This window comes from Bos javanicus, chromosome 20, assembly GCF_032452875.1.
Source record: "Bos javanicus breed banteng chromosome 20, ARS-OSU_banteng_1.0, whole genome shotgun sequence".
Classification (NCBI taxonomy): Eukaryota; Metazoa; Chordata; class Mammalia; order Artiodactyla; family Bovidae; genus Bos; species Bos javanicus.
In genome coordinates this window covers 2,971,833-2,988,044 of record NC_083887.1, presented here as the reverse complement: position 1 = coordinate 2,988,044, position 16,212 = coordinate 2,971,833, and the positions used below count along the sequence as shown (strand labels likewise).

The 16,212-nt window shown below is 36.9% G+C and overlaps 1 protein-coding gene across 1 annotated transcript in view; it reads right to left on the bottom strand.

Annotated features, from left to right (window-relative positions):
* The window catches only part of RANBP17 (RAN binding protein 17), a 365,939-nt gene that overhangs the window by 70,766 nt on the left and 278,961 nt on the right, over positions 1–16,212 (bottom strand). Inside the window, exons 19-20 of the mRNA XM_061393198.1 lie at positions 11,528–11,631; positions 5,769–5,857 (exon numbers count right to left, since the gene is read on the bottom strand). Of these exons, the coding sequence (XP_061249182.1) occupies positions 5,769–5,857; positions 11,528–11,631 (193 nt within the window). The remainder of the gene's footprint in view (positions 1–5,768; positions 5,858–11,527; positions 11,632–16,212) is intronic.

Here is a 16,212-nt window from a genome sequence, read left to right as displayed (position 1 = left end):
GGCACAAAATGGATTTCAAAAAACATTTGTTGTGATAAATATGAGGTGTAGCGTACTTGATTAGACCTACCTATTCGATTCTTTTAAGCTGTGCATTTCACTTTGAAGCTTCAGGAAATACTTCACATAACATTCAATGAAAATAAGCCCTCAAATACCTTAAGAGTGTCACGCTCCCTAAAAATGCAAAAAGCAATACTTTTGACCCCCTAGATATACCATATTAAGGCTGTATTTGAATATATAGAAACAATTTACTTAAGTATTTATTGAAGTCCTGGTCTATAAATGTCTTATGACTGTTAGACTCTATAGAGACATCAATGAACCAAACATTAGAACAATCCCTGCCCTCATGGAATTTATATTCTAGTAAGATAGAAAATTAAACATATATATGACACATTAAAAAGTACTACAAAGAAAATAAGGCAGAGATGGGAGATGATAAGTGTGTGTGTGTCCGAGATTTCAGTTGGATGAAAATGAAAAATACAAAATTAGTAAACTTGATTATTAACTCTATTTTGGCTACTGTCAGATAACTTAGTTTTATTTTTTCTATGGATTAGAAATCTGTTGCCTTTTTTTTTTTTTTTTTTTACAGATGGTAAATGCTATGTGCTGTGTACTGTGCTAGGGGCCAGGGATCCAGAGATAGTAATACATGGCTTTTATTCCTGTGAATCCACGCTTCAGTATGGGTGGTAAACACGAAATAGGAATGCTCTGAGTACCAAGATTTTGAAGCAGTGCTGGCGGAGTACAAATGAGAAAATGCTCCACCAAGAGTGCTGAGCACAAAGTCAGTGCTCATGAGTGGGAAGGACCTGGAGCCTCATCAGGAGACTGAAAAGGCCCAAATCTCAGAACCTAAGAATATCATAAGCACCAGAAGTCCCTTTGCAAAGCATTCTTAAGACATTAGGGTCATCATATTTTTCAGAGCACACTGTATTCACTATGGGATCAGGCCTGGGGATATGAGAGGATGTTCCCTTTTCTGTGTGGAATGAGAGTGGGGCCAATTCTAATATGCTTCTGACAGAGGTGACTGCCACAGAGAAAATGAGTGATTACTGGAAGGCGGAGTTGAGTTCTACCAAGCAGGGAGGTTAAAGGGCTTCAGAGTGAGGGTCCCAGACTCAGATTATAGGGTGAGAATCAGAACCCATTCGAGGAGATTAATTTTCCAGTGGCCTTGTGAGAACTACATATATATGGATAGGAGGAAGACAGTGGGGAGCCCTTTGGTAGAAGTGGCACTGATCTAATTGCTTTCACCTAGAAAGATCTGTTCAATGAATTCTGAAGGTCAACACCAGATAAATAAAAAATAAAAAAGATTAATGATTTGTTATTGCCTTACAAGATGTTAAACATGAAAAACTGAAAAGCATGAGGTTTGCTTATTGACGACACCCATCCATCCATCCATCCAACCATTCAATAGTTACTTACTATGTGCTGGACCCCAACAAAGCATAAATTAGTAAAAATGTAATTCTTTTTCTCTGAGATTTCACAGTAGAGAAGGCATTCTAGTATACTAGAAGGCAACAAAAGAGCTTTTGTTAAAACTTTTAGGAGATAAGAGTGTGAGGAGGTGGTTCCAGAACAGAAATAGGCTGTCAGTTCAGAGCTTATTGTTAAAGTATTCCCTGAATGTGAACCATCTATATCTTTGTTCAAGGAGGCAAGTGCTGCTGGGACGCCTTCTGGCAGATGCCTATCTATCTTTCAACAGCTAGCTCAACTTTTACCTCCCTGGGGAACCTACTTCTTGCCCCAAACACCAACCTCTTTTTCTTCAAAGTTCATATGGTCCTTGGCATGTGTCTTTGTTACAATACATTGATGGTTTATTAGTTATTTATTACAGCTATTTATTACACTAGATTATGAGCTTCTAATGAGCAATCCACTTTACTCATTCTTATAAAAAGCAAACATTTTATTAATTTCTCATGCTTAGCACAATGTACTAAAAAAATCCTGCGGAATAGCACATTCTCAGGATTACTTTCTTCCCTACTTCAGTTTGTGCAACACACTGCTGACTATTTTCTTCTTGAAATACAATTCTGTTAGTCAATCAAAACTATTAATTACTTTATACCATCTATGGAGTAAGTTTTTCAGTTCCTTAGCCTCATAGTCAAGGGTCCCAGACAACCTGTGTCCAACCATAAAATAAGCAGTATCTTTGACAAAACATCTTTTCCACTACTCTCCTTCCTAAGTCTGTACTTAGACCAACAAAAAACCTCTTGCTTCACAATTCCAATAGTCCAATCCTACTTATTTGCTAAGATTCAGAGAAATATCTTCACCTTTACAGAGCCTTTCCTGATGCCCCAGATAAATGCAATCACTTTTATATCTTTTTTATGGCACTTACCATCTTCTATATTTTATTACAGTCATTTAGATAGTTACCTAACTGATTCTATTAAACCGTAAGCTCATTTTGGGGTAGGATCTAAGAAAAATCCCTCATGAATTTTAGCATAGTTAGAGAAATGTGCTGGATAGGTGAGCAAATCGGATTCCTTTGTCTCATTCCATATTAGGGAAAGGAACTTGCAACAGTGGTGGGGTGTATTTACTTTGTGCCAGACACTGTACTGAGCCCATATATGCACATATATATATATATATGCATATATATGTGTGTGTGTATATATATATATATATATATACACACGTTAGTTCACTCACTTCTTATAACATACCTGAGAAATAAATATTATTTGCCCTGTTTTATGGAGCAGAAAACTGTGATTCTGAGACATTAAGTAATTTACCCCAAACCCCACAGGTTGTTAAGTGGTAAAATCAGGACTGGAACTGTTCTAAGTTGTTTTCTGCCCCCCTTACAAATCTCATGGTCTTGACTTATCTTTGTATAATACGTTATGCATATTAATCAATAGCACTGATTGCATGATTGAAAACAGTGTAATCAAAGATCAGAATTATGACAATTAAAAGAATGAGTGTGAGGAAATCACATCATACACATTCCTTCATTTTTTTTTTTCAATTTCCTGCTGGATTTTTGATACTTCGGTCTGTGTATGATCTGGGAAAAGTTGAAACAAGGCGACTAAGTACAATGCAAGGTGAGATGCTTTTCACTGCTACGCTCTCACTACAGGGGTAAAGAAGCAGCAGCGACTCGTCTTCGGTCCTCTAGTAGTGGCACAGTCTACCAACATGGTTGCTGTGTAGTTCCAGGCGAGCTAGGCTTGGAAGGACACAGTGATAAGCAATGCAGTTTGTGTACCAGTTAATGCAGTCAGTGTTTATAGAAATGCTTTTAAATTAAACAGCTAACCACTAAAATACCATTTTATCAAATAATCACCATAAATAAAATGCATTTGACTCTAAGATGACATGTGCTCTTACAGGATGTTTCTTCTGCATGCTAAGGACTATTCAGAAAATTAAAGAACACACATTTTTTTTGTGGATAAAAGGCAAATAAACTTTCCCCAGCAGTAATGTGAGAACCATCACTGACGGTTTGACATATCAATATTTCAGGAAGAATAAATGACTTTCATATCTATGTTTTTTTAAAATCATATACTTACTCATTTTTATATTACTAGAATACTTTGGAAAGAATCTGTACTTTATCACCTGAAACTGCTTAAAGTATTTCAAAATATTTTAATAAAGCTCTTTGAATTATCAAATAATGTAACTTTTAAACAAATTTTACTATTATTATAAATATTTGCTCTTCATCCCTTGCCCAAAGGAAAACTATAAATCTTGCCTCAACTGAATGAACACCATTTATCATATTCATTTTGTTGTCAATACAATTATGAAAAGCCTTTGGCCTTTTCCCAAGGAAGCTGATTTGCTACTGAAACTCAATTATTATAAGCAAGGCCGGTACCAAGCCACCTCGTGTGGCAATCTAACATAACTTCCTGCATAACTGACACTTCGCCCTCCGCCCCTGACCCTAATAACACCGATGTCTCTGGGCAGAAGGAGTAGACAGTGGTTTCTAGTCCAAAACAAAACAGTAAGTCTCAAGGTTTTCGCGTTTGTTATTTTCTGCCATCTGCTGGACAAAAGTTTCATTTCTGATAGGTGCCCAAAAGAAGGAGCTAAGTGAGGAAATGAAAAGGGCTTAATTAAAAAGTTAAATTATAGTATGTTCTATAAATTTTAGGCAGTACCAATTATGACAGATATTTCTATTCTTTGATGGTTAAGGGGAACATTCTTATCTTAACGCTTGGTTAAGATTGTTGATGAGGAAAATGTGAAGCATTAATTGCTGGATATCCTAGAATTGTAGTTGGTTTCAAGACAATCATCAATTTTAAAGTGCCAAAATGAAGTTTTAGTAATTTTTTAAATAAATTAAGAGTTTTTGCTTTGTGAGCTTCTATTTGTGTTTAGAGAAATGGAAGAGTCATATGTAATACTTTCTATGTTAAAGTCTGCAGTCTGCACGTGTACTTTATACTGGTACAAAGACATATATGATTTCTCAGTGGAAGGAAATTCTTATCTCTAACCCTTCTATGGACACACAAATCTGATTAGGTAGGTTTTAACAGTAAGTAAAAATATAAGTCAGTATTCAAATTAATGTCAAACAATTTCTTTAACATGTGGAGATGTCCCTAAACTGTGCCCAGATCCTGTTATGTTTTTGCCATAAATGTGCCATCAGTTGAAGACTATCTTTAACAAGTTTCTTTTGCAATTTATGAGGGAGGTTTGATAAAAAGGGTTTGAAAAGAGCAACTGAGAAATAATGTAACTTAAAAAGGAAGTTGTTTAAGGTTACAGAATTTCTCTTATGCACTGATGGTTTCCTGTACTGAACACAAAGGCATGATAACATTATGTTACTTATATAACTTGCATAAACTATCACTTTCTGTTAAGATCAAACAGGATTCATGTAATACTGTTAAAACAATATTAATAGTAACATCTATGATTACCTGTTATGTTCCAGACATTATATTAATACAAAGTGCACTGCCTATTTCTATGGTTACAATAAGCCATGATACTGGATGTCTCTTTTTTTAGATGAGGAAATTCAGAGAGGTGAAAAAAATTGCCAAAGTTTACACAGCAAATGGAGACCTAGGAATTCAAGCCAGGTCTGCCTAACACCAAATCCATGCTCTTTTTATTCATAATGATGAGGCATTTCTGTGGGGGGATTTCATTTCCTTAATTTTTTTGCTGTCTGTACTAAGCCTTGGCAGTGGTAAATTCAAATTTTATATCAAGTGAAAAATTCTAACCATTTATTTTCCCCTTTTCTTGTCCATTAATGTTTTCATGATGATGAAACACTATAGCGTGATGAATTAATAAGCCTCAAAGAGAAAAAATGAAATCAGCTCTGCTATTTGAGATACAGTAAAAATCCAAGTCCCTCAGAAAATGCCAAATGGTAGGCTTCATTGATCTTGATTCAAAGATGTTAGCCCAAGAACCCTGCAACCCTCACATAAACAAATCATTTGGGGATGTGATTTTCAAGTTGTCAATATTTAATGGCACCAAAAAAGTGACCTCTCAGAGCTGGGTCTCCAAGTGCTGTGCTCAGTTGTCTGTGCTGCTGCCACTGTGCTGTAATTTTTAGCTGATTACACATTAGTTCATTTAGCTTTGTTTCCTCTTCCCTACTGTGCCATACTATTAAACGAAAGCCAGGGGCCTGGCATCCCTCTGTGCACAGAGCTGGTATTGTCACAGTGTAATAAGGATACATCCAGTCAAACAGCATGGTGTAGCTGGTCTTTGTGTTCAGTGCAAAGGCAATCCCTCGAAGATCTCTTGCCAGCCCGATCAACATACGCTGTCAGTGGGAAAGAGACACAGTAATTGATTTTCACGTTAGCACAGAGCAGATGGAGTAATAATCAGGCAATAATGACCACATATCTGATTTTGATTCATTAGCTAAAATGTCTCGCTCAGATCTCTTTCTATAGAAAGCCATAGACTTTTTAAGCAAACAGACCATCAGATCTGCTGACCAACTCTGCTTCTTATAAATTGAGCTAAGTCATAATTCCAGTGGCATAGAAACATTTAGATTAACATATTTTTTCCTGAATAATGCCAAATTAGAAAAAAAAAGAGGACTGACAATTCCACAAAACAGAAATGTAAAGGATCCAGACATTATAAAAACAATTCTTAACCACAGTGGCTTGTAAGAAATCCGTCCCACTATGCAGTATGGAGTCTAACCTGAAAGCACACTGGCATTTAAAGATCCCTAAGGAATACTCTCAGTAACTTCGGACAACATAAAACTGGCCAGATGACCTACTGGCACTGTGACATACCCAGAATGGAACTCACATTCCCCAAGCAAGGAAAAGAGTTCTTCAATATCAGAAGACTTGCATTTAAACCCAGCTTTACTTCTTAACTGTAAGACTTTAAAGCAAGGCAATTTATCAGTCTCAGTTTTCTCATCTTTAAAAGGGGCTAATAATGTCTTTCTTACAGAAGTAGAGTCAGGAATAAATTTATATAAAAATGCCTAACAAGAGACTGATACATACATAAGTGTTCCATAAATATTTAGCTTTAGAGAAAACAAAACAAAAATTTGACTCTTAAACAAAAGAGATTTGATTTTACTCTGGACTCTTAATTAAGCTGTCATTAGGATGATGGTTGGGCAGAGAGAAAGAAAACCCATGAACAGATGCTAGAATGTCAGAACAAAGAGTACAAATAAACATAACTGCAAAACAAGGGGGTGTGATAACTGAGATATGTAACTGTGACTTCTGAAGATACTGTTTTCAGTGGAAATACTCTGCTAGAAAATGGTCTCTGAACTTTTTTTTAGTCAGATTTTCTTTTCCCTCATACTTTGGTAATAAATGAAAATCTCTACAGGAGGGCATTTAAATTAGCATTAAGGATCTGGAAGCCATTAAATCCTGACCATCATTTAATGGCTAAAAAATTTCAAAATCAGAAATAGTTTATCTGTCACAAAGATCTGTAATTTTTGATTCCCTGCCCTCCCATGCCCCATACCTAAAAGGTGACTCAATATAACTGGAAGTTTTTTTAATAGGAATATTCAGTTTCTATACTGCGTAACAGTTTATAGAATGATGGTGATCTGAATTTCTGAATCTGTAAACCCTGAATGTTTGTTTCTGCTTCTTTAAATAACTTATTCCTTTTCCTTTCATAAGCTTACCAGTACTTATTTTTCTATAATCGGCTAGTCTCTCTGTAGCTGTCTCATATGATTGCTACTTTAAAAACAAAACAAAACATACTTTGCCTCTTATGGAACCCATTTTCATCACCTGGAACCTTTCTTCTCTTTCTCAGCTTTCCATGTTTCTTGCAGCTTCCAGAACAAAATATGTCTTCTAAGAAGTCTTCTTTGAGCAACTCTATTCTAATTCTCTTTGCAGTCTTCCTATCAAAGTGGCCTTTTTGGGTTCTATTTTTATTACAGGTTACAGGCTACTCTTCAAATAATCTTAAGTTTTCACATATACATAAGGTACTCACCATTCAACTCTAAACTGGTCAATAGGAAAAATGAGTTTTAGTTTGTGTCTAGTGTAAAAGGCTCTAAAAATATTTTAGACTATCCTTATTACACAAAAAGGTTAATGTTTATTTTATCACAAATTTTTCTTGCTTAAAAGATCCAAGTTAATAAAAGGGCTCAAATCTATGAAATTATATCAATGTTTAATATTAGAAAACATTACTACAAAGCAAAGAAAGCATATGACAATATAGTAACTATGTTTTCAATAGATTCAATTGAGCAGGAAAATGAAATGTTAATGTAAGAAACAGATTTATTATGCTCAATTTTTTATCTCAAAGCAGCAATAGTACTGAAATAATCTATACAGATGCTCAAACAACACTAAAGAAGTACTTTCTTGATAGTCAAAACATACCCAGTTTTGGTATGAGACAAGGAAAACTGTTAACTAGTTCAACCAGGCTACCAAACAATCTCAGAGAGCAAAGGGTGATCTGGCTGAAATTTAGGGGAGGAAGAGGCACGATTTACCATCTCATTTAAAACAGTGGATAGAGGTTTATTTCAAAAGTTACCTTTCTCCTATAGCTAGTCATACTTGACTAGTCTGAAAAATGAGAGGTCCTTATAAAGTGAGGCTGCTTTGGGGAGTGGGCAGGTCTGGGGTGCCTAATCCTCAGGATCCTTTCTGGGATAGTTCAAGGAGAAACTGCTTGGCGTTTCAGCCTCCTGCATGGTGAACGGTTGTCTGTGTGCCAAGTGTGAGATGGATGGGCTGGGAAACAGCTGAAATGCGACTCCTTCCACCCTGACCCCCAAAACAGGGTTTCTAATGGAAAGTCTGACAGACCCTTTACTGTAGTGGCACTACTGGGGGCAGCTATAATATTATCCTCATAATTCTACTATATAATAACAACAAAGAAAAAGAAGGTGAAGGGTCATTGTGCTTTGTCTTTAGAATTAAGATGGCTGTCTTCATCCTTACAGCATACTCTTAATTCTGGAGACACATCTTAATAACCTCTAAATAGTTCCAACAAAAGAGCCGTGTCAGAGGAATGAGCAGGCCCCAAGGTGTTTCAACTGGAGTGTTTTCATCTGCCTTTATTGCTCTATCCCTCTCCAGAATTAAGGCAATAACCTGTGATAAATTATTCAGGAACTGCTACAGGGATCAAAGCAAAATCATTCTGTTAAAGTGCTGTTTGCAACATTTGGCACTTAGTGCGAAAACTTTTAATGTGCGCATGCTGAAAATCTAGGATTTTAAATAATTTAACATTGTGGAGTTTTTACGAAGGGACTAAAGATAGCAGGTTCCTATTTAACTGCTCCTTTATCCTCCTAGAAGTTTTCATTCATTTTCCTTAAAACCGATGACGTCATGGCCAAATCAAAAATGATGCATGGGAAGTCAGGGTATTGGACTGTATTTTACTAAGGGTACAATTATAGGGGGAAACATTTACTGTGAACTAATGCTTTAGAGCCAGGGTTGTCATGGCAGTTTCTTCCTTTTCCCCTTTACTTGGAAAAGAAAAACCCAAGACAAAAATTCAATGTTCTCTTCAACTTTATTAGGACTAAGTAAGAAAACAAAGCTATAAATTTAGGAGTTTTACAGCATTTCCTCCTCTCACAACCATATTTCAATTTGGCAATGTAGGTCCTTAATGTTTGTGCTCATCCTGAAATCTGCATTTGAAAAATATCTATAAACAGGGAGTTAGAAAATCCTGGTAAGGATTGCAAATTAAATGAATTTGGCAGTCCTGCGGCATTTTCATAGAGATATTTTAACAGCATCACCTCCTGTGGACTGGAATACTAAATACTTTATTGAAGAACAAAACAGTACTGTTTTTATCTTTAGTACTTGCAAAATGAAGTACCTGAAAGCACTTTTGCATGTATTATTTATTCATCATGATAGAAAAATAGCCTTAACCTAATAAATTACATTTAAAAGCATTTAGTGCAAAAGTTTTGTTTATGATAAAGCAACAGATTTACTTCTTTATCGGTAGCTTAAAGCACCAAGTTTTCTTTATACAAATTAGACAGATGGTGCTTACAGTAGAATTTACTAAAGGTCTGTCACAACAAATGCAGCCAAGCTGCATATTTAATCACTGCAGAATCTTGTCTACCTGCAGCTGCCAACTGCTAATCCAATTTCCCTGATAAATGTGGCAAGAGACACGATCAGCAATAAAGAGCATCTAACTCCATTTTCCTGCAGGGCGTCTTTTGATGAACATTTAGGACGGAAGCGCGGAGTGCACTGTGTGGCCTTGGTTCGTGGCAGCTGCATGCATTCTGAGGCACAGTTCTCAGGTTACTCACTTAATTCTGCCACTATCATTACGTTGCTATTGATCTCAGTAGCTGTTGCCTACACAGCATTACTCTAGATGAAGCTGAATCAGGCAGTTATCATGCATCAAACTTGCTCAAAAGCCTGGAGATTTCCCCTTAATTACTTGTGATTTTATTTGCAAATACCGTTAAAGTGTAATCAAGCAGTCACTTTCCAGGGTCGTTAAGAACTTGCTGGTTTAGGGATATATCACTGGAACTCCATTAAAAATGACTCTGGGAAGATGGTTTCTATCAAACTAGATGGGATTACATCAAAATGGGCTTGGAGTATAATGAAATCTTCAAATGAGACAAATGTAATTTTTAAAAAGATACTCTTTTTCAATCTTACTGCTTCTTTTCTGATATAAAGGGCAGCAATAGCCACCTTAAAGTTGCCAAGATTTACTTTCGGTCATTAAAAATATTTGGAAGACAACTGAAAATAAAGCTAACCTGAGTAGAAACTCTGGTGAAGAATTTCAGCAACATTACAAACACACAGAAAATCACTAAGATCTTTTTTTAGTTTTAAAATTCTATGACAATTGCACATTGATAAACATTCATTTCAAAAACTCTACTTCAAAATAAAAGGTACAGTGTTTGGTTAATTATTTCTTAGTAGATGAACTACGCTAAATAATCACCAAAGGCCATCATTCTTCTATTTGGCTTCTTAGTGCTAATATTCTTTTTGGTAGAGAGAAGAGCTGTGCAAAATGATGGTCAGTATTTTCACCGTATCTCAAATAACAGTAAACATGATTCAAGTATCATCAGCAAAGGTGCCTACATTATTGGTATATATTCATTAGTCTTTTAAGAATATTAACCAGTGTCAGTCTATTTAATATAGCCCTGATGCATGAGAATTTCAGAAGGTGTTACTCCTATTTAGCAAATCTCGTGTTCCCCATCCCCCATATTAAAATATGGGGCTGTGTTGTCACAAACAGCTTGCTACACACTTAAGGATTTTACTAATAAAACATAATGTTGTCTTAGATATTATGACTGTTGCCACAGCTGAACTGACTTGTCAAATCAATCCTAATATGGCTCCCACAGGCACATAAAAACCTTATTTAGCTATCAGTTATCCTAATCACTTTGTTCAGTTTAAGAACGCAATACTTCAAGACCAGCTCCTATTTATACATATATGCCTAGCCATTTAATAAAGTCTTGATTTATATAAATTCTTGTTTTAAAAATATTTAGAGATGTGGTATTTTAGCATGTGTACATTTGCGCATTCCTCCATATAAATATGTTGAAACATACAGTGCGGGGTGGATGAGGGAATAGGGACGTTTATTTAAAGTGGTGTACTCATGAGAAATGTTCTTTTAAAAGATACTGCCATGGGAGACAAATATGTCATCTAATCATAAGCTGACTATCTGCAATCATTTGATAACCTCAAAGTCCATTTGTATAAGAAACTAGAAAAGCACTTATATGAAAAGTACACCTCGAAGACACATGTAAGTGGGAAATTAAGACTGATGGGGCACGAAGCACACACAAATATGCAGACCTTTTTCTGAATTTATACCTAGATTTTGTCCTAGAATGAACAAAATCACCTTTTCTCATGTTTGGAAACAAACCCACCTTTACGTCTTCTTGTTTAAAGTTGTTATTGAATATCTGTAATACTGTTTCGAAAGAGACTGTAAGAGGCAGCATGAAATTTTCAAATTCATCCTCATCTTCGCCTATCAGAAAAACAAAAGGTCATCATGGTTTAAAATGCATGCTACTGTCCATTAGCCTTCACAGTGAGCGCTTTATTCAGGCTCAGAAACGTTCTCGAGAAGGGGTCAGCCTGCATTCACATCCGTATCACATTCTGTGCTTTGGCTCATTGAATATTCTGGTGTTTTGCCTTCTCTTTTGCACCAAATGAAATAGCAAAATTACTTACCAGCCATTTTTTTCTCTGGCTCTTTATTGGATCAAACAGACTCATGCCCCAGGCACCTCAGCCTTTCAGCTCTTAGGGCCCCCAGAGCTTCCCTAATGCCTCAAGGAAAGCCCCTTTCAAAGCCTCAGAGAACACGGTCTGTTTTCCTTTTCTCTTTAGGTGCCAAGGCCCTAAAGGACTCACAGACTCAGGTGCCCAGATAGTGCTAAGTTATTATTCTCTTTTATTTATGTTCTTTTTTATTAATTTGTTAAATAGATGTCAGGGAAACAGGATGGGGTCCTGCCAAAACAGGATGAGGTCCCTCATGGGTCATTATGATTTTAAGGACATTCTCCGTGAGTACACTTCTTTTTGCAATAAGCTTCTTTTTCTTTTTATAAAAGTGGGAAGAGACATCTTCTACTGTTTTTCACTATGAAGGTAGAATCTTCACTTAACATATGGATACGCACAATTGACAATTTACATTCTATCCTTCACAAGAGTGGGTTCCTTCAAATGAGAAAGTTTACTCATTCATCCTATGCCACAGGGAATTGTGAGCCCCACTTTACAGATGAAGAAACAAGCAGAGAAATGTTAAGTGACTTGCTCAAGGTAGCATACTTAGCTGGAGGTGGAACTATACTGTCTAGATCTTGTGATTTCTGTGCTATCATTTCTTAAATAGAGAATTAGAGAGGAAACAAGATCTCAGAGAAGAAGCCAGTGGTTCTCAAAGTTTGGTCCCTGCCCTAGCAGCATCAGCATCACCTGGGAATTCGTTAGATATAAAATTTCAGGTTCCGTCCCAGATCCAGCAATTTTTGTTTTAAGCAGCCCTCCAGGTAATTTCAGTTCAGTTCAGTTCAGTCGCTCAGTCATGTCCGACTCTTTGTGACCCCATGAACCACAGCACACCAGGCCTCACTGTCCATCACCAACTCCCGGAGTACACCCAAAACTATGTCCATTGAGTCGGTGATGCCATCCAAACATCTCATCTTCTGTCGTCCCCTTCTCCTCCTGCCCTCAATCTTTCCCAGCATCAGGGTCTCTTTCCCAGCATCAGGGTCTTTTCAAATGAGTCAGCTCTTTGCATCAGGTGGCCAAAGTAACTGGGAGTTTCAGCTTCAAAATCAGTCCTACCAATGAACACCCAGGACTGACCTCCTTTAGGATGGACTGGTTGGATCTCCTTGCAGGTAATTTAGATGCATGCAAATGTTTGAGAAACACTGGCCTACATGTTATTCTACAGATATGGAGGGTGGACATGAGTTTGAGCAAGCTCCGGGAGACAGTGAAGGACAGGGAAGCTTGGCATGCTGCAGTCCATGGAGTTGCAGAGAGCTGGACATGACTGAGTGCCTGAACAACAACAACAGGAGGGTGTGGTCCAAGGCGACATACACAGAAAATCAATGGCAGAATCAGGACCTTTTGACTCTTAAGGAGTGGCTGATCTGGCTTGATCCTGATCTTTGGTGACTTCTCTTTTCCCTTTAAATGTATACACTTTGTTTCTGGAGTCCAACAGATTCAGGGACTTCGCTTTGCTGACAAAGAGATGTCAAAAGGCCAATGATTCTTTCCTAGTATGCTGTTTAACACAAGGATCAGGGTACTAGGTGAAGGGAAACCAAAGTACAGTGACCTCGTGGTGCAATGGCAGCGCGTCTGACTTGAAATTAAAATCTCCGCTCTGCAAAGTTGACTACGCAACCAAGTTACTCCTCCTAGACACACCCTCTGTCAACTGGTGCTAACATTAGAGATCTTTACAGGAGCCAGTTTTATTTTTCAAAGCCTAGGTTAAATGATAGCTTTCCCAATGTCTGAATCAAACTCCCCTTCAAATACTCTCTAAGATTCTACTACAAGCTTTCCCATCTCCCTCTGGGTTTCCACAGCATTTTGTTTGATTCTTTAGATGGCCTTTGTCAGTCTGATGGGAATGGCAGATATTTTGGCAGATAGCTAACCCTAACACTAAAAATACCACCTACATCATTCCACCACTACCAGCATTAGATGAAGGTTATGTGGGGATTAAATGAGATAAAATTTATAACATGTGTATGTAAATGATTACATCTATCAGCCTACAATGACAGTATCTCTGGCTTTGCTCCTGGAGAGCTGAAACTGCATCTTTTTGCTTCTGTGTGAAGGAGAATGATGTAATAAGACCCAGCGATAAACAGACCCAGAGTCTGGCTCCACTATGTATTTTTCAAGTATGGATATTTGCACTTTGAGTCTCAGTTTTCTCATCTATAAAATAAGAAAGAATACCTATCTTTGAAGATTACTGTGTTTATTAAATGTTTTAACACACACACAAAATAGATGATGCACTTAGAACAGTGCCTGGTATGTATTAGGGAAATAGTGTATGTGAATGAAAAGTAGTTGCTCAATTAAAGGTAAATTTTTAAAACATCTTATTTTCTTAACACCAAAGACAGAAAAATTACTAACTGAAGTAAACATCAATTCCTTACATATATAATGCATTATATATGTATATGTATATATGTATACATATGTATATATGTATATTTAAACTATGTAATCTCACTCTTTTAAAGATGGGATTAATGAGAACAGTGATAATGATCACTGCAGGCAGATAGGGTTCTAAAAAGAATGGATGCTTGGAAAGTTCTATCCTGGTTCTGTCAGTATTAGCTGTCTGGTTTTGGGTAAATTCCCTTCACTCATCTGTAATTAAGAGACATAATATTTACTTCTTAAAGGTAGCTGTGAGGATTAAATGACAAAACACCCGTATGCCCTGTTGCTTAGTGTCTGGCACTTAAAAATGATAGCCAGGAACATTTTTGTTGTTTTGAGCGTAACGTGAACTTAAGAGAGGTGATTATGGTGGTCAAATAAAGTGTGACAATGAGGTCGCCAGCCCAATATCTTTCCTCTGGGAGCAAGGTAAGGATGTTTACTCAGAACAAAGATAAACTCAGAACTTGGAACATTTAAACCCTTCACTTAGTAAACTGAGTTACAGATTTAAAAAATTCCTGACTATCTCTTTCCTCAATCAAAGTTTGAGACAAACAAGGACGTTAGGAGCGTAAGAGAAAGCCACCAAATTGTGAAGGGAAAAGTCAAGATGCAAATACTAAAGAAAGCAATGTGAGCAGCAATTCTACTTAATGTCACTTCCTCAGAAAGGATTTCCCAGACCGCTCTACCCAAACAGCACCCCAGGCAGTCCTCCACCCTCACCCACCTTCCAACCGCATAGACTACTTCGCTTTTCTTATGAGACTTACTATGATTGGCTATTAATTTGCTTATTTATTCACTGTCTTTCCTACTAGAATGTAAGCTTCTTGGGGAAGGAACCCAGTCTGTTTTCATCATGACTGTATTTCCAGTGCCTAGAAAAGGGTCAAGAATTTGTGTAGTGACTGGATAACAATAGCTATTTCTTGAGTACGTATCATGTGCAGCCAATGAATCTGGTACTTAATCTACTTAACAAACACCTATGTAGCCTTTACTACCTTCAAAGCACAGTTACACCAATAATGGTCACAACAATCCTATAAAGTGGTATGATTATTTCCTTCAATTTAATGTGAACAGAGAGGTTGAAGGAGTTAAGCAGTTTGTCCAACATCTTCTGGCTGGTAAATGTCAGTGAACCATGGTCTCCAATTAGTTCTGCTTTACTCCCCAACTCTACTTCATGTTCTTCCCTTCTATGTCTCCGACAGGGTGGAAGGGGTCGGAGGTAGGGACTCAAGTCAGGGTCACAAAATCTTAACTTTGCAGTTGCATGAAATTAGAAGAAGGTGAAGAGCAATTAGCTTGGTTCTGGTGAGAAAAAGGGACTCCTCCACAATGACTTGAGTTTAAGGTGGGCAAATGAGGAATATTGGTGCATTATTCCCATAGAAACATTTATGTGCCAATTAGCACTGTTCCTATTACTGCAATGATATGTTGTATCATCTCAGCTGGAAAACTGGTCATTTTTGTTTACTCATGTGAAACACTTTATACATCTATTAAAGATTTTTCCCCATTGTGTTACCGACAAAGGTATCATTTACTGTTGTACATAAGAAAAAAGAAAATGTGTTCTTACAACTTCATATTCAAGTATGTAGTCATATATTCAGTATGCCAAATCTACATGTGAACATTTTATGAATAATAATGGAAGCTGCCAGTTTCTTTTTTCTAACAAGACAAGGGCTCAGACACCAGTATAATGTGAGAGGTTGAAGTGTCAATTTATAGGCTACTATTTTCACTGGCATCAGGAAAAGTAAATATTAACATAACACTCTAAGTTCTCAGTCATGCATAAATAAAAACAATATTCTTCAGGTTTTAGGGAGATACCCAAAGCTAAATT